Consider the following 25,726-nt stretch of genomic DNA (forward strand, 5'->3'; position numbering starts at 1 on the left):
ATATATATATATATATATATATATATATATATATATATTGAAGATGAAAATCTGATTGTTTTTCATAGTAGTGGTACCGGAAGTGCTCATAGCATGTTCTTGGTGTCTATCGACATGCGAAGAAGTTTACAAGGGGTCATCACTCCTACTGACAACCTTCTCTGTCATCTTGGCTTGGGGAATTGACAAGGCACCTCCAACTTCCAACAAACAACACACTCAGGACATTTGCAAACGTGCTGTGATTTTAGCTATTCTCGCCCCTCCACTTTTTACGAGTCCCTGGGAAAACATATTTGCCTTAGCTAAAGTTTGTTTGAGATTGCTGAGTATTTTTTCTAAAGATCCACTTACCCACATGGACTAGGAGTATGGGTGGTTTTATTATTAATATTATTCTTGTTATAATCGGTAAATCATATGAGTCTACAGAGAGTGAGGATTAAGGTCACCGTTTTTTTTTTTTTCTGGAATTCTAAGAAGGTTTAATGAAGAAATTCTGCTCACCCAGTCCCAGTGGTTGCCAGAAGTTTGGAAACACAAAGCTTGCAAAGAGAATGACACAGCCATGAGCCAGGCGTGCTGGCCTGTGGGCCTGACGGAAGGGTCTGGGGTAGTCAAAGGAGGAAATGATGAGTTCGCACTTCTCTGTTTTCATGTCACCTGGGAGCCAGGAAGATGGAACGTTGCTACCAAGCATGCTGGGTAGGCGTTGTTGCCTTAGGAATAAACTTGGTTTCTAAATGCTAAAAGTAGTTGTAGCCTCAGGCCAACTTTCAAAAGTTAAGAAACTCTTACCGCTGGGAATGTGACCAATTGCACTTGTGAAATGTTAAATTAGAAACAGACTATGGTGTTCATGCTCAGCCTGGAAGGCATGCTCATTCTTTGGGAATGTGGCATATTCCATGGGTCTGCCCTAGGGTGGTGTAAAAGGATTAAAGGCTCTAGGGTGTAGATTGTACCCAGTCAAATGGTCAAGTGTGAGGTGTGCCTTCTTCCTGCTGCCATTCCATCTGGGCCTGGCACACTCTTTGGTTTCTGGCTCCTGCCCTCCTGCCTACAAAACCATGAGTGCCTCTGGGCAGACAGGGAACTCACTATTTAGCTTAGGTTAGCCTCCAACTCATGATCCCAGCCTTCAAAGTGCTGACTGACTTTGGATTTAGACAGACCAGGAGTTGAATGAATCTGGAGGCCTCGCTTATAATATGTTCTTGGGGAAATTCTCGTCATGCCTCAACATCCAAGTTTCTTCATCTGTGTGATAGGGCAGTAATATCTGCTTCCCACACTTATTTCTAAGACTAATTGAGATTATATATGTAAATGTAAAGCATAAGAATGAGACATGCCCATCACAGAGCTTTTCCCCAGTGACTGATGGAGGCAGATACAGAGATCCACAGCCAAACACCAGGCAGAGCTCCAGGAGTCCAGTCAAAGAGAGAGAAGAGGGATTCTATGAGCAAGGGGCATCAAGATCATGACAGGGAAACCTGCAGAGACAACCAAACCAAACTAGTGGGAACTCATGAAAGTTGGATCAACGGCTGTGGAGCCTACATGGGACTGGACTAGGCACTATGCATGGCAAGACAGTTGTGTAGCTTGATCTGCTTGGGGGGGCCCCCTGGCGGTAGGATCAGAATCCATCCCTGGTGCATGAAAGGGCTTTTTGGAGACCACTACCTATGGTGGGACACCTTGTGCAGCCTTGAGGCAGGAGGAAGGGCTTGGACTTGCCTCCACTGGATGTGCCTCCCCATAGGAGGCCTGGCCTTCTTGTGAGGGGAAGTAGAGGGTGGGTTGTAAGGGGAGGAGGGAAGAGTGGGATCTTTGACTGGCATGTAAAATGAATGAAAAAAATCTTAATAATAAAAAAATAAAATTATAAGGAAAAAAAGAGAATGAGACATGCCAAATGAGCACTCAGTAAACCACACTAGCAATTGTTAGTATCTGAAAATATAACTCAAATGAAAGGGTGAATGGCTGATGAGTAGGTTTGCCCACATCATTCTACAGGAAATCCTGTTGCATCAAAGATACCTGGTGTCTTAATATCATTAAGATATGAGGGCCAGGATTAAGAAGAATTGGTGGCTGGTCTGTAGAGGGCAGGAAGTGTGGAAAGAAGTGGAAGACCCATATCATAAGGTTAGCTCTGAATGCCACATGCTGCAATACTGCAGGTAGGTGGCTAATGGGTGGCTTCCTCTGGAACCATGTGTGGTCAGAAACCAACACTGTAGAAAGAAATAACAATACAGAATTTTTGGAAAAAGAAAATGTGGGAGAGAGAAAGCCAGACATTGTAAGAGCTTTGCTCAGATGATCGTACATGGTTCAGTTCCCAGGGGGACAGATCTGATTTTGATTGGCATTAATTTTACATGGAGATGCGCTCAAAGGTCTTTTTTGGTGTATGTGTTCTGTTCACTGGGACACATGTTGAAATCATTAAAACATAGATGGGACAAGAGACTATTAAGAGATAAACAGAAGTTGCATAGGATGACTTGGAAAGTACAGTTCTAACAGTGTTAAATAATAAAATAACAACTAACTTCAGAGGATAGTTTCCTAAGGCTTTGACTTATTATGAAATGAGACTATCCATTGGGTTACAAGTCTTGTTTAGTTGTGGTGAGGAGCATAATATGAATAAAAGAAACCTGCAAATGACCTGAAGTCACTTTACTTTTGCTTTTTAGTTTCTTTCTCTGTCTATATCTGATGACCTGGAGTTTGCCCCTGCCCTGCCCTTTTGGTGTAATAGAAAGAGTATAGACCCTGCAGGCTTATGGAACTGGGTTCAAATTCTGAACTGTAAATGTGGGTTTCTAGGCATCTCATTGATTGTACATAGACTCCTAATTTAGTTGAAGCCCCAAGTACCATGTTCAAAGAGGTACTTAGACACAGAGCATTGGTGGAAGCTTTCATTTGTGGGTATCATCTTCTCATTCTTCGTACAGCCTCTGAAAGCTGGCCCTGAAAGGTCATGGGCAAATGAGTAAGTGGATGGAGGACACTCACTCACCTCCACTTGGTTAATGCCAGGAGCTAGTTCAAGAGTGGGCTCCTAACTGCCACCCTGTTCATTCTTCTGTGTTAGGTTCATCTCTGTGGCTAGTCAAAACCTCTCAATACTGCAAACTTTCTGGAAGATGGGGTCTTGAGTGACTTTCCCAACCATATTCAGAAATTTAGGTAGTGAAAATGTGGCAATGAATCGGCTATTACTGGTGACGGGGAGGTCCTGGATCACCCCTCTCACCGAACGGTTGGATACTTGTTAAGGATTGTTTGTTCTTGCTTTGTTTCTGAGATGTCTGTGGGCTGCTGGGCCCCATTGGGGTGACCAGTGAACAAGAGTACGTAGCGTTAACAGAATTTTAAAAGATCCAACCAGTGGCTCTTTCTTCTCCCTTCCTTCCCTCCTCTCTCCTTCCCCCTCCTTCCTCTGTCTTCCCTTCACCCTCCTCTCTTTCCCCTCCCACTTCCCCTCCCCTCTCTCCCTCCCCCTCCCCCCTCTCTCCTTGGTTTGCATTGTAGCATCTGTTGGGAGATGCTAATTACAGCAATTAAGTAAAATGAGTATGTAATATTGCTTAGCAACCCAGTTACCTAATATGTAATTTTCCTAATTTGGCTGAATCTGTGTGCTGCAACTGTTGTTGCCTTAATTAAGGATATTAATAATAATGTTTGTACATGGAACATTTTATGCAACATTCTCTAACACCTATCTGGAATTAAATTAGTGTGTAAGTGTCCCCTATGAGACAGTTTTTTTTTTCCTTGCTTGTTTATTTGTTTTTCTCAAAAAGCAGTCAGACGAGGAACCCGTATCTAAGGACTCAAGAATAAATATGTAGCCTAGTATGTCGCTTATTGACTGAGGGAGAAGCACGTGCCGTGGTCTCTTTCAAGAACAAGAGTGCTAACGCAATTTCCCTAAATCTGGAATAAAAGATTGAACCTGAAAGTGGTCTTAGTATGCATCGAGTCTGCAGCTTTGGGCATGTGAAGTAGTGTGTGTATGCACTCGTGCATGTGTTTGTGTATGTGTGTGTTGTGTTTGGGTCTGAGCACATGTGCATACAGATGCACGTGAATATGTGGGTAATTTGTGAAAGACAGAGGTGGACATCCAGTGTCTCCTTAATTGGGCTTCACTTTATTTCTTGAGGCGGGGGAGGGTCTGCGACTGAGCCTGAATCTCAGGAGTGCAGCTACAGTGGCTGGCCAGCAGGCCCCAGGGACTCTCCTGTCTCCACCTCTGCAGTAGTGGGACCACAGCCATGCAAGGCCACACCAGGCTTTAACATGGGTCCCAGGAGCTCCGCCTCAGGTCGCCCTACGTGTACAGCCACTGTTTTACTGACTGATGACTGATGAGTTGTCCTAGCCCCAGGTTCTATGACATTAGTTTAAGATATTTTTTAAAGTTTCATTAGGAGCCCATTGTGTGTGTGTGTGTGCGTGCATGTGTGTGTGTGTGTGTGTGTGTGTGTGAGAGAGAGAGAGAGAGAGAGAGAGAGAGAGAGAGAGAGAGAGAGATGCAATGAGTAGGAAATCTTAATAACTTCCACTTAAAAAAAAGTTAACTTCTACTTTGCCAACCAAAATGATAATTTTAATTCCTTAAGCCAGCAGTTACTTCTAAAAAACACCAGTGGGTAAAGAGAGACTTAAAGGAAAAACCAGAAGGGGCTGTCAGGCATCCTCGGGAACTAATTCATTCTCATGGTCTTTAAGTCCACGTTCACTACTTGGTGAGTACAAAGCCGAGTGCTTGGATGGCCATTTGCTATTTCTGCTTTGAGTGGTTGAGGGGGTGAAGTTAGTAGGGAGGTGGTGTACAGCCGCTGTCGTTAGTCACAACTTCTTATGTGGGTGTACTCCTGATCATCTGGCCCTTCATTTAGTCACTCGGTAATATTTACTGAGGTCTTCTCTTGCCCAGGAAATGTGCTGGGTACTAAGGATACAGCAGGAAGGAACCACCCCTACCCTGTTCTAACTTAGGTAATAATGATAATGGTGTCCTGGCTAGGGTAACTATTACAGTGATAAAACACTATGACCAAAGAAACTTGGGGAGGAAAGAGTTTATTCAACGAGTACTTCCACGGTACTGTTCATCATGGAAGGAAGTCAAGACAGGAACTCAGACAGGACAGAAACCTGGAGGCAAGAGCTGATGCAGAAGCCATGGAGGGGTGCTGCTCAGCCTGCTTTCTTATAGAACCCAGGACCACCAGCTCATGGATGGCACCACCCACAATGGGCTGGGCCCTCCCCTATAGATCACTAATTAAGAAAATGCCCTATGCCTGGATCATATGGAGGCATCTTCTAAACTGAGATTTCCTCCTTTCAGGTAACTTTAGTTTGTGTCAAGTTGACATAAAACTAGCCAGCACAAATGGCCACTAGAATATATTATGTGCTAACCAAGGCTACATGCAGCATTCACATACCATCTTATGTAATCCTCACATGAAGTAGGTAGATTCTTATCTTTCCTTTGGAGTTGGGGAAACTGAGCCAAGGAAATTTTAAGAAAGTAGCCTGCTAGTCAGCAGGAGAGCTGGAGGTTAGATCCTCTCTCTGCTCTCTCTAAAGGCTCTCTCCACTGTACCTCTTCCTACCTATGACTTCAATCTCTTGCTTCTCCCCCACAGTGTTACATTGTCCTATTCAATTGTTGTTGTGGTTGGTTGGTTATTTATTCATACTCCTAACTAATAGAAATGTAAAATACTTCAGGAGGTTATAGTTTTGCTTCCAAGCATGGGAATATACATCTTTCTTTTTATAGAGGAGGAACAAATTCACCCTTGGGTTGCTCAGTTTCAGAAGAAGCTTGAAAATGACATCTGAATAGTAACTGAAAGCCTGTCTCAGGATGCCAGTGTGTTTTCCTTGCTGGGTAGAAGATTTACCTTTTTAGGATAAAGCATTCACTTGGTTGCTATAGTTTAGTTCCTGTTACAGATAAAAAGACAGATGGTCATATTTTTAAGGATACACAAATAACCCAAAATGTAAAATAATTGAAAGATAAATAGTAGCTATTTCTGGGTTCCCCTGAGACTGCAGAACAGGAAAAAGTATCTTTGGGAAGAATCTTGAGAGGAGTATAAAAATGCTGTTTCTAGCAGAATTGAGGGGAAAAAAACTCAGGCAGAGAGATATTAGCCCCACCTTTTCAGTGTCCAAATGATGACTTAATATCCACTGACATTTACTTGGCATTCAGTTCCCCAAATCTAGCTATATTCCAAAGGATGTTCTACAAATAAAGAGCCTTTTGGGAAGCCCTTTACCGAGCCCAAATTTTCAAAACATTTCAAAATAGATCAACTGTGGACCTGCATAGTTTCCACTGCAAAATTAAGCTTGAATTATAGGAACATTAGAAAAGCATGCAACCATGCTGATATCCAACCTGCATCTATCACGTGTCAAGAAGAGTGCTGAGGTCATTCAATCAATGAGGCATCAGAGCAGGCTCGTATTCTGGTGAGTGAGTCTGCTGAGGAACGTGAGGAAGGGCCTTACCTCAAGAGGAGGCGCCATGCTTAGGTGTGAGCTCCACTATCAAGACAGCTTAATGGGCAGGGGAAATGACTCAGTGGGTTAAAACACCTTCTGTGCAAACATGAGAACCTGAGTTCAAATCCTCAGCATCCATGTAAAAAACATAGATGTGTGCATGTTACACATCTATGATCCCAGCACCGTAGGCTCTCTGGAGCTTGCTAGGCAGCCAGTCTAACTGAAAATATGAGCTCCAGATTCCTAGAGACTCTGTCTCAAGGGAATAAAGTAGAGAGTAGTAATAGGGAAGAAACTGGGTCATCTTCTGGCTTTTGTAATGTGTAGACCCAAGTGCACGCGCGCACACACACACACACACACACTCACACACACACACGCACACACACGCACACACACGCACACACACACACAGGACAACTTGGGTCCCTGAAACATGTTTGTCCAGCAGTTTCCAGCTTTAACAAGTGAGCAACAGTGCTTACCAAGGGAGCACCTTCTGGCAACTGCAGTCTTGCTGGAAGCATTCATACGTCATCTGAGTTACCAAAGGGAAATCATACATTCCCAGTGTTTCTCCCCATAGAAGAACCAGAATCCAGAATCCAGAATCCATTCACCATTCACGAAAGTGTAGACTCAGGTGCCTGGCACTGCGTTGCTTCAGTTCTGGTGTGATCTGATTAGTGGGACTAGCACAGGGCTGTCACCTGCTTAATTCTCATCATGTGGTTTGGGTTTGTGGTGTTCTCTGCAGCACTGACTGAGTTACGCTGAGGCAAGGGCTTCGGGGTCTCACTGTGTGCTCCTCCTGGGCAAGAACATGAATTGCTTTGAAGCAGGGGTGTTCTTTGAGAAGCGCCACTTCCCGGCTTGCTTTGCAACCTTTCTCACATTCAAGTCAACATCACTAATCGCTAAAGATGCATAGTTGTATCTTCCTGTATTAGTCCATCCCACGGGCATCTAAAGAGAAACTGACATTGTCTTTGGCATTGTTCAAAGGCCTTTCCTCATCTGGACATTTGTTGAATATCATTTGATTCCATGTAAATTTCTCTCCTTTGTGCTGGAAGCATCCCCCTTTGGAGATCCTGGTGTTCCTCAACTTAGAACCAAATCATGAAATTGTTACGAGTCCACGGCTGCATATGTTGAGTTTGGGGGAGTTGTGAGGCACTGAATAGGCTGCCCCAAGAAGACAAAGTGATTCTCCACCACTCCCACCACCCTAGCTCACACTCTCCACTACTCATCTACTGGAGGAATCGATTTCCAGAGAACAGAGGCTGGCCTGAATTAAAGAGACTGTGAATCAGGATGAGTTTAAAAAAAAAAAAAAAAAAAAAAAAAGCCTCTTACTTCAAACTGTCACCCATCAAGGCTTGGTCCATTTTTGTCCTGCTTGCTTTGAGACTTGTGTGGGCCTTGTGTAAAGCAGGCACTATAAAGAGGTACTATCGACTGTCGACTGGGTGGCTTAGGAATTTCTTTCTTCCTGCATTGGAAGTTAAGCTGTTCAAGATCAATTTGTTGGGCTCTTCATGCAAGCTCACTTCCTAGCTTGCAGATAGCTGCCTACATGTGTTCCCTCATGGAGATCTGTGTCTGTGCATATGGAGATGTCTAAAGACATTGCTGTTGGATTAAATCCCCCACCCTTACCACCATAGTGAATATTCTTATGTCCAAACACAGTCATGTTGGTGATGAGGCTTCAGTATATGAATTTGAGGAGGATGTCCAGTCCACAAGCTTTTCAGACTGTATAAATATTGATGAAATCTTTATTGATTAATGGGATGAATGAGTTAGCAATTTTTGTTTGATGTTCAGTTGGAAGGGTGGAAGAAGGGACTTGAATAGAGCAAGAAGTTCTTCTGTTGTCCCTCACAAGATGCCTGAATCCCAACGACTACTATTAGATCAATCTGCAGGGTTCAGCTTCTCTCTTGTACCTTTGCTGGAGCCTGGTTGACAGGGTAAGGTACTAATGAGGCCACAGGTATAGTTTCACCTTTTGAGGATGGTTAACTGCTCTATAACAGTAGCCTGTGTGTACTCTGTTCTTCCCACACATAGACAGTATAGAATATCCCCATGCATGAATAAACGCAGAGAACACAGATGAGGACTTCCCTATTCCAACACTGAATTGCCACTAACATTAAACAAAAAACAACCAAAACACTAAAAACACATTGAGTCTGAATTTCTACATTTTTAGTAGTACAAAGTTCTGACTCTAGTCATTGAAAGATGTGGGTTCATTTCAGTCTCAAGGCATTTTAAATTGTGTAGTGTAATTTTTCTTGTAGGGGGGATCTAATTTTAAAAAGATAAATATTTTTCTAAAAATAAATAAAATCACGTATAAAATTGCTTGACGTTTTAATGGGCCTGTTTCTACACTTTTTTTTTCATATAGTTGAGTGATGTATTTAGAATTTTATAAAAAAATAAATGTCTTGCTCCATATTGACATATAAAACTTACAAAATTTTTCTTATGGATCTATTTAATGCTCCATCCAGAGGATTTGCACACATTCACACAATAGATATCTGTATTCCATGTAAGTTCAATTTGGGAAAACTAATTCCTTTTGTCCCCAGTATATATATTAGGTACAGAAACAGCTGTTTGTTTTTATCTCAGTGTTTTAAGACAGGATTGTACCAATATTAGCATATTTTAAAAAAACATAATCTATCTGTATGCTTTCCCCTGGATGGATGACCTCTTAGCCTTTAATATAAATATTCCATAATTCAGACTTGATGTATTGAAAAATCAAATTTTCCTCTCCACTCAGTGAGAATTCAGTGATGTGGCGAATACTGAAGAATGCCAATAGTCACATTTCCAAGTCTTCCTTTCATCATCATAATCATCATCATCATCATCATCATCATCATCATCATCATCATCATATCTCCCCCTTCCCCCCCCCACCCGCCACACACACAGAGCAATCCTGGTGCATGGCATGGCTTGGCCTGGTTCAGGGCTTTCTCAGACCTGTTACATCCCGTTAGCAGTTCCATCCCTTCACCCTCAAAGCTACCACGTGGGTATTTCTTAACAAATTTCATTCTCTAGTTGTGATTGGTTCCAATATTATACACTCTCTTGAAAAAGAAAATTAATTTGAGATACATTTTTCTTCCTATGTCTCTGTTTCTCTCTCTGTCTGTCTGTCTCTCTCCCTCTCTCTGACAACTGTACATCTTTTTTCTTGTATAGTATTAGAAGGACCAGTCTTAATAATATACTTCCCAGGGACTTAGAAATTATGAACAGTGAAAATTCTTTTCAGGAAATGAATCTAAGCACACCTTGCTCTTTGTCCATCTACTTTATTCCTCTGAGATAAAATCCTATCTACACAGCTTCAGTTCTGTTCTCATGCCTAGCTCCTTTCTTGCCTTATTTCTCTATCTTTATCTACTGTTCCTGCTAAGTTCTATCTTAATTCTCTCATCTTAATTCTGCCTCATCTAGGTCATTCTCATCTCGTTCTTACCCAGCTAGTACTTCCCCATCTGGTTCTTCCTTGTCTTCCATCTCGTCCACACATTCTCTCTGGTCAAAATCCTCCTTATCCCTCTCAGTTCTCTGTCCTCAAGTTCTCCACTCCTCTCTTCCTCTCTGTCTCTGCCACTTAGTCTCCTTATTTTCTCGGTTCTCCTCAAGTCTCTCAGGAATCTAGTTATAAACCCAAGAAGTGGCAAGTCTCTGGCCAAGCAAGGTCACCAGGATTGAATTCTTTCAGGGTCATAAAGGTAGGTAAGAATTTTCTTCAGGCAGTGACCTTCAGGCTTTCTTTTACAACCCAAAATGGGAGTGATAAAAGGGGAGGTCAACTGAGTGCTAATGACCAGTTAATATATCAAAAAGGGATCTAGGTGCTCAGTCTACATTCTGAGAAGTGATTAGGTAAGAAGTTAGAGGTCTATTAGTAAGGTTGTATAAGAAAGGAGAGTCTCGCCATAAATTGCACAAGAAATAAAGCTATCTACCTAACCTAGGAGACAGGTAGTGTTTCGTTTGGCCTTGGATGCTTGATAGGCATTTTAGATAAATACACTGTTAGGAGTTCTTGGAAGCACACAAGAAAATCATTTTAGGAACAAGCTAATATATATATAATATCACCAAGACTTCTTAAGCCATGGCTTGACCTTTGGAGAAGTCCTTGATTTTTCCAAGTAGTAGCTTTTGGGACACTAGCCGAGTTCCATTACATTTTCCTAGCAGCACTTTTTCTCACTTTGCTTCTGCCTCCAGAATACAATACCACCAACACCTGATTGTGACAGAATTGAGGTCACTGATGGAAATCATTTAGGGATTGGAAAGTGAAAACAACTTAGGACAGTTAAGGCCTAAAGGAACATTTTTTATTTGAGTGCTGACTATGACATACAAGACAACGAACTAAATTCTTTAAAAAAAAAAAAAAATTTATTATATATAACCCTGGTCCTATGTGGCAGGAATTAAACTTCTAAGTGTAAGGAATAAAAACATTTGTTGAATGTGAGCCACATGCTGGTTTCTGAGTAAGTAACAGTATATCAGTGGTGTTATTTAATTTTCACAACACTACATGATGAGGCAATGATTCTTTAAAACTTTTTAAATATGTGGCATCTAAAAATCAGTGGGGTCCTACCACAGGATTTTATGCCTCCCAAACCTGTTCCCTGTTCAGTTCAACCTGCAACCTGGCATTTGTGCTCAACTAAGCCTGGTACTAAGATTTAAAAGACAGTAGATGAATATATTTCTTAAAGCAACTGAAACTTACAGAATTTTGAATATGGAAACACCTTGAAGAGTCAGGTGTGCAATTCCAGAACTTGGACAGGGTGGACACAGAGGACACAGTGGGACTGCTTGCCAGCCATTCTAGCTTATGTAGTGAGTTCCAGGGGAGTGAGAGACCCTGCCTCAAAAATAGAAAGGTGGACAGTAGCTTTGGAACCACACCTGAGGTTATCCCCATTCTGCATATATGCCTGTGTAACACGAATCTTTTTTTTTTTTTTTTTTTTTTTGAGACAGGGTTTCTCTGTGTACCTTTGTACCTTACTTGGAACTCGCTTTGGAGACCAGGCTGGCCTCGAACTCACAGAGATCCACCTGCCTCTGCCTCCCGAGTGCTGGGATTAAAGGCATGTGCCACCACCACCCAGCCAATAACGCAAATCTTAAAAGGTCTGATTAAATAAAAAACTTGGGGCCAGATATTGGGGTGAATTCTAAAAGATCAGAGAGACAGAACAAGCCACAGCCAACTGCTCCTCACCAACTCCTCAGCTGAACTTGTCTCCTCAAATTGGAAGCCTCTCAGACCACATCCAAATGGATCTCAGCTGAACTGCTACTAAAAGTCTAAAAGCTTAAAAGCCTCTAGTTCCTGGTCCTCATGCCTTATATACCTTTCTGCTTCCTGCCATCACTTCCTGGGATTAAAGGTGTATGTCACCATGCCTGGCTATTTCCAGTGTGGTCTTGAACTCACAGAGATCCAGATGGATCTCTGCCTCGCCTCCCAAGTGATAGGATTAAAGGTGTGTGTGCCTCCATTTTCTGGCCTCTATGTCTATCTAGTGGCTGTTCTCTGACCCCAGATAAGTTTATTAGGGTGCAAAATATATTGGGGACACAATATCACAACCTTTCCCCCTTTTTGTCTAAAATAATAAAAGAAGCTTATAACTAATATAAGAAAAACTATATCTAAGAAGTATATACAATATATACAGGCAAGAATTGCATTAACAATGTCTAGTTCATTAACATTTGACAGATTCAGAAATAAAAACTCTATTATATATAAACAATGTCCAGTCCATTAACAAATTCAGACAAAAAAACTCATTATTTATCCTATTTTGTTGAGTCCAATACAAAATTTGTATACAATATAGAAAAATCCAATCCAATGTAAAATATTTAAAACAAGTAGTTCCTTTATAAAAGTAGATTCAATAATCTATCTTTTTTGTTTGTTTGTTTGTTGTTTTTTCAGAGACAGGGTTTCTCTGTGTAGTTTTGGTGCCTTTCCTGGATCTCTCTCTTTAGACCAGGCTGGCCTCAAACTCACAGAGATCTGGCTGGCTCTGCCTCCCGAGTGCTGGGATTAAAGGCATGTGCCACCACTGCCTAGCATAATCTATTTTTTTAATCTTATCATATCATTATTCTCTCTTTTTTCTTTTATGATTAGATTCAAAAATCTACCATTTATCTTATCATTTGTACATCTTCCTTTTTTCTTTTCAGAGTAGATTCAATAATCAATGCTTTTATCCTATTATTTCTATATCTTTTATTTTTCAGAATAGATTCAAATCTACCTCTTTATCTATATCCTCTTTTTTTCTTTCTAAACAAGAACCCTGAATCTAATCTCCCTTTTTTATCTTTTTTTTCCTGACCATTAACAATAACAACTTGTAACCAACCATCCTGAACAATGACAATTATCCATAAGCCATTGAATGACCAAAACCCACCCACCCTATCTCTTGGAAATGAGGCCATCATTTTCTTAAAAGTACTTCCTGCTTTCTGGGGGTGAGGACATCTTTAGGGGATCCTGAAAATAATTTTTTTGGGGTTAATTGTCAAGTCCTGGGAGAGATATCAGTATCATTTGTGGTCTAGTCTCTGCATAATGGGAAAAACTCAGGGCTTGTCTCAAGTCCTTGCTCAAGTAGTCTCTGAGGCTGGATCATCTCAGCTAGCCATCTCAAAATTGTCCTGAGCAGTTTGTAGTCCAAAGTTGATCTTTGGGTGATGTTTGTCAACTTAGTGATATTATTATAGTCCATGTGGAATCATCCTTGTGGGGGCCCATCATCTTTTCAAAGATTTCAAAGTTACTGTTAGGCATGGTCATGGTTCCCTACAGAATTTTTTTTCTCTAACCCCGGATAAGTTTATTAGGGTGTGCAATATATTGTGGGACACAATATTACCACACACCTGAACACACGTCTACCCATATACATGTGTGCAGACACACACACCCTCACAAGCATGCACATACACACACCACCTTGAACAACTAAAACCATAATGTATTTCCTTGCTTCTCATCAATGGTTATCTCTACTTATGTATTAAAAAGGTATTCTTTCTGATGAATTTTTACCTCAGGCCATTAAAATCCCATACCAGAATTTAGAAAAACGTTTTCTCTTTTCTTTAGTATCACTTGAGTTTGAATCCACAGCAGCAGCACAATCACTTTTAGTCACTTCTTACTCCAAAATGGCCTCCTCCTGCCAGAACAAACCAGACTCAGCTGGCATATGTTAAATTTCTTCATGCACCCACATGCACAGCCATTTCCCTCTATGTATGTTAGAGGCTACCTAAATAATTATTTATTTATTCTCTAACTGGAATGAACCTCACAGCCAACAGCCTTTCCAATAACCCTTTTCCTCAAAGTGGCTTGGCAAACAGTTCCTACCACCAGGCTCCAGCTTTATAAATGAAAGAAAGTGCCTCAGAGTTACACAAACTTCTTACTAGGAATTCCACAGGATATAATACACTTTCTTCCACTGATGATTTTATTCTCTCCTATTTATGTATTGTGGGGAAAATAAACTTTTCCGGTTTCCTTACCCATATTTTAACCCTCAAGGTAACAAATTATTTGTCTAAGAAAGTAACTCTCATCCAATAGGTGGCTAGACACCTGGCATTTTTCTAATAAATGGTACAGTGTTGCTTTCCATATTAAAAGATAAGGATGAAAATACAAATACCCTGGGGAGAAATAACATTTGTAAAATTACACTGTGCTGCCCTGTGAATGATTGATATGAGAGCCACTCTGAAGAGGAGGAGGCTGAAATGTCAAGCAGCAGAGAGCGTGCTTCCAGGGGACAGTGACAGTGATCAGGATACTTTGATTCTTTATGTTTTAAGTGTGGCCTTCCGGGGAATTATTTACTATAGAAGTCACATTTCATGCCAAGGGGAAGCTCTAAAGTCAGTGTGAAAATCTTGCGTAGTTGAAAAACAACACTTCTGAAAAGTCCCATAAATATCCACTAAAGGGCAAGCCTCTACCATTTCCTCAGAAGTCTAACATTTCTTGTTCTTTCTCCAGCCTGGATAGATAAACAGATGGCTGCCTTTGCAATGGAGTCCCCACCTGTTTGCTTGTCTGCAGGGCCTATCTGCATAACTGCATGCAGACCCAGAGATATGTTCACTACAGCCAGATCCTTCCAGCTATGAGATGTGACAAATTGAGTCTCATGCCCATTTAGTACAGTAGACTCATTTCCCTTTCCTGTGGCCAGGCAGGAATGTGCACATGAGCGGGGTTGGAATTGGACTGGAGAGAATTTTACACAGAATTCCAGTCTTTTTTTTTTCCTCACCCATTCATCTATTTATTTACTTAGCATAGTTGGATTTGCATAAATCATGTCATATTATTTGATTCTTCTGCTTATTTAACCAAATGCACAGTTCTTGGATGATTTGTAGTCTCACTCTGCCATTGGAGAGAAGATGGTAGAGTCATACCTTTGACTTGAGATCACAACAATGAGAGCAGTACATCCGTTTGGGGCATTGACTAGGTGATGGGCCAGGTGGATTTTTGAAGAGTGCATTTTAATACTAATCTCTCTTCCTCTCTCCCTCTTTCCCTCTTTCTCTCACCCCCTCCTCTCTAGGCTCGTCCATTCAGGTCCAGGGAAAGGATCCCCCCAGGCTGCTATGGATCTGTCCTTTGCAACACGAACTGGTACCAAGCAGGGAATCGAAACCCATCTCTTCAGGGCAGAGGTCAGCCGGGACCTCTCCCACTGGACTCGGAGCATAGTGCAGGGGTGCCACAATTCAGCAGAGCTCATTGCCGAAATCACCACTGGTGAGTACTGCTGCCCTGAGCTACCAATGTCCCACAGAGACAGAAATACCGGAAAGATGAACCTGTTACTGCTCTGGCCTCAAAGTATTTTCTGTTACTGGTCTTTGAGCATGCTTAAAATTCTAGAGTTAACTACACAGAGAAACCCTGTCTCAAACAACAAAAACAAAACAACAAGTCTAGAGTTAAGCTTAAATTCTCTTCAATTAGGGGCACTGTTTACCGCCCTAAGATATAACTAGAGGCTTTTCTTATACACCATCTCATCTCATCTTCATTAAGGAGAAGCTAGTAACTCAAAGGATCACTTCTCATCCTCCTACCTATGACCCCATGGATGTCTTCCAGAAGGAAGGAAATTTGGGGGCATATACTATTAGGGTTATTGGTTACGAACAATAGGAACTGAATCTGAGTGATTTATAATAGACTAGTATTTGGTACTGAGCTGAGCTCAACACTGGGGACTTGGTCTGTAAGAAACAATAAAAATGAAAGGCATGGGGGAAGTAGAGCAGAAGGAAAGTTCCAGAAGAACTCCAACAGAGCTCCCTCTATCCCTGGCACCAATGAAGGGGCAGGAATAGTTTGGAAGGAGTCCACTGTCAGTGACCGCAGTCCAACGGGTGAAAGAGCTACTTCTCAGGATGGCGTCCATCTGTGACTTGTCTATCAGGCTCCACTGTGTGCCACTGTGATCTAGAGGATGAAGACCCCTCCTCCCCCGCAGAACAGCTAGAAAAGACATACCAAGATTTTCCTGTACCAATTTTTTACTCAGAAGCATGGATGGCAGACCCTCTCCTCCCACCGGAGACTCAGATCCACAGGATGGAGTGGTGGATGAGAATTCTCAGATAACAAGTTTCAGGAAGCAGTGAAGCTACTGGGCCATGGGGTGGTCTTTGAGGAGTACTGGAGTAGACACCACTTCTCAAATACCCAGGAGTACTCCAAAAGATGAGACACACAGAAGCATGTGGCGGGCTTTTTCCAAATTGTCTCTAAATGTGTAGTAGAATTTCTGCTGCAGTAGACCCAAGATAACCAGTGCCTTTTATTTCATTTTTTTAAGATAGTATGTCACCAGGTAGCCTAGGCGTGCCTCAAACTGACAGTCTTCACAAATGCTGGGATTAGAAGCATGCGCCACCATGCCTGGCTTGATCAGTACCTGTGGATGATTATCTTAAGACTAATTTGTGTCCCTAAATGTTTCCTGTTATTGCTGATGACCTGCTGGGAGTGTTCCTAAGAGTTGTGTGCCTATGGTATCTGGCGAGAATAACAGGCTGGGAGCATGAGCGTTGGAAAAGACTCAAACCACTCAAATGCTACGTCTAATAACGTTATGTGTGTAGTATCAGTGAAGTTCACACTCCATGCCATGATTTTAGGAAAGAGTGAAGATGTCCAAAAGGACTGGCTTTTGGTTTTTGCGGGGTTTGAAAAATTTTTTTTCATTTCATTTAGTATGTAGACATTGTTTCCCTCAATAGGAAAATAAAATGCCAAGGCTAGTGACATACATACAGGCCGAAGAAGAATAACAAGAAATTGTGTAATCTGAGCTAGCAGAATGGTAGCAGAAAAGTGATAGAAGTAATTAAAGACACAACCCAGTTGCAGCTTGGATGATGTCTCCAGAGACTCGGGGTGGGGAGGGGGGGAGTACGGAGGATGATTTCTGTTTTCATCAGATCTTAGTGTAACATGGTCATGTGTTTAATTTAGCCCACGGAGATTGAGAACATCTTGGGGAACTGATTCTACCCAGGAAAGGTCACAGACACCATTCGAGGTCTGCTGGAACCAAAGCCCATCACAGCTAATTCAGAATAACTAATCACACAGCTGTAAAGTTCATACGTGGGGGAAAACATAAATAAAACTATGCTTAGAGCTTATGGACATGTGCTGCAGGTGTAAGAAGACAGGAAAACTGGCAAAAGGGAGGCCATTACTACCTGTGTGACACTGTCCTCTGTTGTCCCTGGACTGGGGGTAGGGGTAGCAGAGGGCCAAGCATTCAGAGCTATCAGAGAAAAACTGTAAAAGATGAGCTTATAGTACAGATGAAAAGTACTTAGAGTAAGTCGGAGAAGGGGCGGATGTGCTCATCAGAGCTCCATTTGAAAGGGCGCCTAATTCTGCAGTCAATAGAGATCCTATTTCTTCCCCCAAAGTCTGAAGGTATCCCCTATCAATGTCATCATCTGTCACCATTCGTGAGAGAGGAAGGCTGAGAAACTCGTTGTTGTCAGGGTCCTGCCCCGAAGCCCTCTACATTTGAGAGTCAGGGTATGGAGAAAGGAAGATGAAACAGTGGAGAGAGGACTTGAACTTGCAAAGCTAAACATCGCAGGTGGGGATCGTCTCCTCTCTGAGTGTTTTTTTTTTTCTTTTTTTCTTTTTGGTTTTATCGAGACAGGGTTTCTCTGTGTAGTTTTGGTGCCTGTCGTGGATCTCGCTCTATAGACCAGGCTGGCCTCGAACTCACAGAGATCCACCTGGCTCTGCCTCCCGAGTGCTGGGATTAAAGGCGTGCGCCACTGCCACCTGGCAAACTTTAGTTTTTTTTAAGCCCTATAATCTTAGTGAAATATTGCTGCTTCTGAAGTCAGTGGTGAAATTGTACTCAGTATATTTAGAAAGCAGAGCAGAGCTAAGGGCGACAAAGAGTGGTTTCTCAATTAATGACACCTTCGTGGGTCAGTGCTGCTCTCAGCCCCACCCCAACAAAGAAAATGTCCTGGCTCCTTAAAAATTCAGCTAGGTACAGATCAAGGCCTGAACCAAATGACCTACAGAGAGAGATCTGTTAACTGTGTTATGAGGCAAGCTAAATCCAGTCTGATAATTGACAAGCTTTTCCAGAAATCTATGATGAAGATTTAAAGGAAACATTTGTAGCAATACTAGCTTATAAGACGGGTTCTGGCAACCGCCCCCTCCCTGTCCAGGTAACAGGCTTACAGAGCTCCACTCTCCCGGATTCCAGGTAAAAGCCAGCACCTGGATTTCTTACAAGGTTTATGCTTTTGTTCCTCTGGATTGGAGGTGCCCTGTACATGCCCCCCTCCTTGTACATCTCACAGGCAGGGGACAGAGACACATTCCTCGTGAAAGGTGTCACATCACAGATCTGTCTGCTGCAGCATTTCCAGAACCCCAAATTTTAGGGGAAATTAAAGGAACAGCCCTTTCAGTGTCTGAAATAAACTGTTAGGCCTTTTTAAAAATGAAAGTAGATTATTTTTAAACTACTCACTTAGGACCTCTTATGCATGTTGCATATGACAACTTCGGTGACATAATGGAGTATAATAAGGGAGTGTTTGCCTCTTTCAACCAATAGCTGACAGGACCATATATGCATATATGCATGCATGTGTGTGTGCATGACGGGTGCATACCCATGCAGATGATATGGTGGTGGTGTTAATGATGGTGATGCAGAGGTGGCTTACTTTACTAAAATAAAATATCTGTTGTTTCTGGCTGAAAGCCAGGCCCACCTGGTCATAGGAAATCAAGTATACCCTTCCTGTTGACATACATGTGAGAAGGGCCAGATAAGGACTAGAGCCCAGACAACATCCACTGAATCCCAGTTCCTGACAACTGCTAAATTACAACATCAAAGTCAATCCAAGAAGTGTAGGGATTTTATTACTTTTTTTTCTCACGTTAATAAGAAATTTGTGGGTGGACACGGGGTTGAAGAAACTAAAACAATTAAGCGCCTGAGTAAATGGACTGATGGATTGATTTCCACCGTGTCTTCCCCTCTCCCTGTTCCCCCAATCCCAGCCTGCACCTACAGAAACCAGGAATGCCGCTTGACTGTTCATTATGACAATGGATTTTCTATTTCTACTGAGCCTCAGGAGGGTGCCTTTCCCAAGACAATCATACAGTCCCCTTATGAGAAGCTCAAAATGTCTTCGGATGATGGAATCAGGATGCTCTATTTAGACTTCGGAGGCAAAGAAGGAGAGATTGTAAGTGTGTTTTTCTTGTGACCATGCGATTTCATTTGCTTCATTATGCAACGCATCTGTAATGACTCAGAAATGATAGGCTGCCTTCTTTCTACTGTTATTCATCCAACTGATAGCACAGTGGCTCCAGACTCCTGTCACAGCTGATCCTGGAGAAAGCAGGATTGGAATCAATAGTTTCAAACAGGTCCAGTTATCTCGAGTTCTTTCCTTTGGTTTCATTTTTTCATTAGAAAATGGCATAAATATTTGGATCTAGAGGAAGAACGCTTTAAAAGAGATTTCTCAGTTGATTTCACCTATGTACCACTCCTTTTAAAGATACACTAAGCAGCTGATATAACCTTCGCATTGTGTCAGATGATGGGGATGAGGGCAGCTATATCAAATAAGTACTGCCAGGGGCAGTCAGGGAATAGACAGTAGACATTATCTGAGTGGGGGGAGGGAACAGACAAGACTATGAAAGTTGGAAACTACTATCAAACAATATCCATCTAAGTTAACCAATTCCTGGTTAAGGTAACAGCCATATACCTCACACCAGTGCACACAGTCCTTGTGTTGGCATTAATGATTTTCTCTGGTCTTCATTCCCCATCATAGTAAAAACATGAATGAAAACCAGTTTCCCAGAAGGTGACAGTGGTACATTCTTCCATCTGTAGACAATAGTGGCCCATGGCATTTTCCCAGAAGACGCAGCATCTCACCTATGCTGTCAAGTATAGAACTGCAAGCATGGCCATGAATTTGTGAGAACCATTCTACGTACCTGTTGTGTCCATCAGAAAATATGTATTGACTTCCTGTTACAACAGTGACAGAAAATTTAAATCACATAGATTAATCCCTAACTGAACAAAAATCAAACAAACTAACTTTCATCCAGCTCCTGGACTTCCACCATCCCTCTTTCCTCCACCTGCTTCATGCCACAAGTTGTACCGGTGTTTCTTCAGTGGGCTTTACTGGGAAGTATCTGGAAAGCATTTTGGAGTTCCCAAAAGAAGCTGACTAGGGACAAGGGCTATCTCCACAGTTAACAGAGTTAAAGGGCCCTTTACCTCAGCTCAAGACAATTCCACACCACGTGATACTGCTGACCTCAGTGCAACCCCAGGCTGTTGTTATGGGTACTTGGCAGTGGTGATCACATCCAAGAGCAAGGCTAACAGCAGATCCTTCCTCACTGTCTGAGAACTTCTTCCCTTTTCTCAGTGGAGTCTCAGGATTCCTCTGGATTTTGTATTTTTATATTTCTGTATTCCAGTTCTTTAAATGTAACCTGAAACCGTGACTCAAGTGGGTAGTAACATGAAAGTCCCTGTCATTAAAACACTTCTCATTTATTCCTGGTCTATTGACTATCCATCTGTGTTCTTAAAGGCAACTCCTTTATAGCAAAGTGGAAACAAACAGGAATTAGTCTCTTGTTTTATTCTTGCTTGTGTCCAATGCTAATGTGCTCATCTTATTACTTTGGATTCAAGTCACCCTATCCATAAACTACAGAGACTGAGGCAGACAGTTTTTAATGTCACTTTTCAAAACTGTGTTGATTTTTTTATTTTAGTGGCATGGGATAAGGTAATTAATCTCTAGCTATGATGTCAGATAGACTTGAGTGTGAGTCCATGCTTCCTGATTGAGTGTAAAGGCTGTGGTTTCATAAAGTTTAAAGCATCTCTAGATCTTAGGGTTTTTTTTTTTTCATATGAAAAATGGCAACACTGACAATTGCTACCTCTTAGGGATTTGACTGTGAGGGATTATCTTGACTGCATTAAGTGAGATGGAAAACCCCCACCCACCCAAGCCACAATGGGTGGCACCATTCTAATGTGGGGATTTAACAATGTAGTTAAAAGGAGGTTTATTTTGGGGTAACTTACAGCCAGTTAAGGGGTTGGTTACAGGATCTGGGAGAGGTGAGGTGCAGTCCAGCGGGGTTCTCTGAAGAACTCTGACTCAGTCTGCCATCCAGCATCCAGGATCATGAGGAACCAAGAGGGCAGGCACATCAGGATCTCAAGTCTTAAGGGCTCCTGTCCTGGCCATGCCCCAGGGGCAGGTCCTAGGTAGGCGTGGCAGTTACCAGCTGCCTCACGAGGGTGGTGCTTCAAGATTAAAGCTGGAACAGCTACCCATTACACCATTCCCTAGCCAGGATCCTAGAGCAGCAGCATACATTCATCCCTGTTCCTGTTTGGGGACGCAATGTGACCAGCCCAGCTGTTTCAAGATCCTGCTGCCTCCACTTCCCCTCCATGATGGACTGTGCTTTCAACTCTGAGTTAAGAATATACCCTTAAGTTGCCTTTGTAAGAATGTTTTATCACGGCAACAAATAATGAAAAGGAAACCAAGACAGCACCCTATAACAATACCATCTAAAGTTTGGTAGATGATAATTGCACACTCACTTTGCTCTTATTGCACAGAAATGCCACCATCAGAACAAAACTTAGGGCAGCAGAAGGGAATCTGAAAGTTTCCTAAATTTTTCTAACTCAGGTCAAGTGATAATTCACCTTCGGAAGGTGTTTGGTGCTCTAGCCAGGAATGCCCTGGGCTGTACAGAAACCACACTGAGAAGGCTGGGACTTCAGACATCACCATCAGAGAGATGTGAGGGGTGTATCTGCAATGGTTCAAGAGTAGAGGATGGCAAAGACGAGGATGCTGAGCATGCGCTCTGTATTCACAATTCACAAAGCAGTTTCCCATGCAGGATCCCATTTAGTACTCTTAATTACCTTGCATATCAGTAGGGCTGAGAAGAATTTTAAGCGAGTTGGACAAGGTTAGACATTTTAAAAACTGTCAAAAAGAACCAAGCAGCTTGAGATGTGAAATTGGAACTGCTGCCTGCTGTAACTCGGCATCAACATCACTATTGTGGAACCGAAAATAAATGGCATAGACAATGAAGAAGGGTCCCATCAGTATTTATTTTATGTTTATTTTAGGGCACAAAGATAATGGAGATATGAGGAGCAAGTTTGGAGGATTATTCCCTTATCTCAATGAGAACAAAGATTTGAGGACAGCATCGCTCTATTTAATGCTTCAAAGTTAGAAGTGTGTATAGATTGGCTTGATGGGAAAATCACTATGCTACATCAAGCATTAACTGAAAAATCTCTCGTGCTCTCTTCTCTTTAATTTTCAGCAACTGGACCTTCACTCCTGCCCCAAGCCGATCGTTTTCATCATCCATTCCTTTCTGTCTGCTAAGATTACAAGACTGGGCTTGGTGGCCTGAACGGAGGGGCGACTTGCCTTAGGGGAGGAAGGCTGCGGCGCCACAGGAGTGTGACTTCAGACAGTGCTCCAAACGGAGCATGCACAGCCAGCTTCGGGTCTCAGGAGTCACGTGTAATATCCTAGGCTCCTCCGTCAGTTTCAGGAACTACAAGAGACTCCCTGAAGAAAATACCATGAGGGTTGTCAGAATAGAGAGCTTCTTAGAGCAGAACAAGGCTAAAGGGGGTAAGGGCGAGTGGATACCCACAGCCTCTCTTCTAAATGATGACCGCCAAGGACATGGCCATCACAACAGCATGTGCAGATCTTAATCACACCAGTTTCTAGGCAACTGGTTCACCCTGGTAAGCCAGGTCTGAACAGATGAGAAACGGATAGTTCCACCTATTCTTCTGTCCCCCGGTACTGATCCCTTGCTTTATTGTGATTTATTTCCTGACCCAAGTTGAGCTGATGTTTATTGGTAGGCAAAAGAAAGAAAGAAAAGAAAAAAAAGACAGAAGAGGAAAAGTAAAAAGAAACCCACCTTTTATTTAAGAATGAAGCATCTGTCACTTAATTTTCCTAATGAGTTATCTTTCAGTTGGTATAGAGTGATTCCAAAGTGTTCTCATTCGCATATGCTGGACAGAAATGAAATAAAGCACTGGATACTGACATGAGCTTTAAGCAGGCAGGATCTGAGCCCAAATGGACTATTGCAGTTGCAAAGCTTTCCTGGAGAGTTGTATACACAAATGATAATTAATTCTGAGACTACACTTACACCATGGATGCTGTCTCATAGCCGAAATCGGTATCCTTATTTACAAAAATCAAATTCTGGGCAATTTTTAAAAGCTTGCCATTACACACACACACACACACACACACACACACACACACACACACACACCACTGGTCACATAGTTGGTGTTTAACTGTCTGCATCTTACAGTTTTCAGTGGAAGTACCTTTCAGTGGTCCTTGTTTCTGCCCATGCTCACCTATGTGCATTTCAAAACAAGGGAGACTATCTCTCAGTCTTGATGACGCTGTTTTAGGTATATAGAACCAGAAGTATAATCAAATCTACAGATAGTATCTACATTAATTTTGGAATTCCAGGGGAATAATACAAGGACCTGATATTTTTCTACAACCATATTTTGGGGCACTATCTAGCCTATTAAGACTTAATGCTTTTTTTTTAAATGTTTCAAGATTCATTCACTAAAAGCTATACCCATTATTTGATTTTGGAATTACTTTTCACAAACCCTGAAGATTAGCCATAGTATTTATGATTTTTTAGTCCTTCTTTTCCATGTAGTTTTACATTAGCACGTGCTCTGTGTTCTGCCCGTGTGCTGGAAGAGTCATAGTTTAGCAGATACCTATGCAAAGTGAAACTGCCTAAATGCCTGTGATTAAGCTTCTTCAGATTTGTGGGCTTATTGAATTGCAGTTGTATTTTAAACCATCATTTCCCCAAAGCACATCCAATACAACACCATTTCCAAGAGACATGTTGAGCAGTGTTCTCATTGGAGAAGTGATTTAGGAGCTTGGTGGTAAAAATATTTGCTAAGTAGCAACTTGAGACATGTTAGGCCCTTGTTAGGGTTGCCAGCTCCCCCCAAAATCCTTGTTGTCATTGTTCACAATCTTCAAGGTAGGGGTGAAAGTTCCATCCTTGCCCTTCTTTGTAATAGGGTGTAATGGGGCCTCTGTGAAGCTAGTGGTTTTTATAGACAATGCTTTAGGAAATACCACCAGAGGACACACTGACTTTTGGTTGGTTTCTAATTTTAAAATGTTGAAAAGTGAAGGCCAGCTTCAATACTGTGGGAAAGCGGTGATGCATTTGTAAATTGTATTGCACACTTTCACACTATATATTTTCAAAAATCACTGGAATGTTGTTATACAAAAGAACTATACTTATGTATTGTAAATAATATGATACATATATTAATACCAATAGTTTCATTCAACAATATGTAATCTAAGGTGCTCGGTACTACATGAAGTTTGAGTTAATTATTCAAGTTGCAAAGATTCTATTATATATTTATAGACAAATTAAATTGGTCATAATTACAGACATTGTTTCTTTATTGCTTAAGTTTTAGATTGATATCTGCATAAGACTCAACAAAAACTGTCTTCTCCATTTTTAAAATTTTAATTTAAATATTTATATTTTAGGAAAAATATATTTGAATAAGATCAATGCATTTTCTGAAGCAAATTAAAATGTGTTGTTAGAAACAAATAGAAAATTTTACTAAGAGAACTGTGTATATGAATGATTTTTTTTCTCCTAATTAAAGTATATCCTATCAGAGTGGCTATGATGAGTCAGTTTTAGATGTCCACTATTATTTCCCAGCTTGGATTTTAAACATGATATTTAAATAATGGCTTTACAGTGTATTTTTCATCTTGTCTTAGGTGTTAGTGTGTATGTCACAAACTAAGTCTGCCTCATGTCTTGGTCAATGAATCAAATTAGTCATTTGGGAGATTTTTTTTCCACTTTGTTTTGTTCTTAGTTCTGTGAATCAGAGAACTGATAATGCTTGTACCTAAATGAAAAGCAGTGCAGATAAACAATCCTTACTTAATGGATGCTTGCTCAGTTGCCAGGAGGGTAAATTCATTGGTCTGGTAATATGTCTGTGCTACTCATCTTATCGGCATTTAAAGAATGCCAGGGAGATAGAGATGACATTTTTTTTATAACATGAACTAAATAATAGAAATCAAACTATACAATTATTATGAACTACCCAGATAGAGGTATTTAATGAATGGCATCAATGAGGCGTGGGAGTGATTTTTGGGTGTATCTTGAATTGGTTTTTTAAATCTGCCTGTGTTTATAGCCCCATGGACATCATGTACAATTTATATATAAACTAAATAAATATTTGCCTCAGATCTCCAATGCATAAGCTTATATTTTAAGTCCATCATGGGT

At 41.4% G+C, this 25,726-nt stretch overlaps 1 protein-coding gene across 1 annotated transcript in view; it reads left to right on the forward strand.

The window, feature by feature from the left end:
• The window catches only part of Sntb1 (syntrophin beta 1), a 255,315-nt gene extending 229,622 nt beyond the window's left edge, over positions 1-25,693 (forward strand). The window contains exons 6-8 of the mRNA XM_042265484.2: positions 15,291-15,487; positions 19,301-19,491; positions 22,667-25,693. Of these exons, the coding sequence (XP_042121418.1) occupies positions 15,291-15,487; positions 19,301-19,491; positions 22,667-22,759 (481 nt within the window). The 3' untranslated portion in view covers positions 22,760-25,693. The remainder of the gene's footprint in view (positions 1-15,290; positions 15,488-19,300; positions 19,492-22,666) is intronic.
• Positions 25,694-25,726: the final 33 nt, after the last annotated feature.

This window comes from Peromyscus maniculatus, chromosome 20 (genome assembly GCF_049852395.1).
Source record: "Peromyscus maniculatus bairdii isolate BWxNUB_F1_BW_parent chromosome 20, HU_Pman_BW_mat_3.1, whole genome shotgun sequence".
Taxonomy (NCBI): Eukaryota; Metazoa; Chordata; class Mammalia; order Rodentia; family Cricetidae; genus Peromyscus; species Peromyscus maniculatus.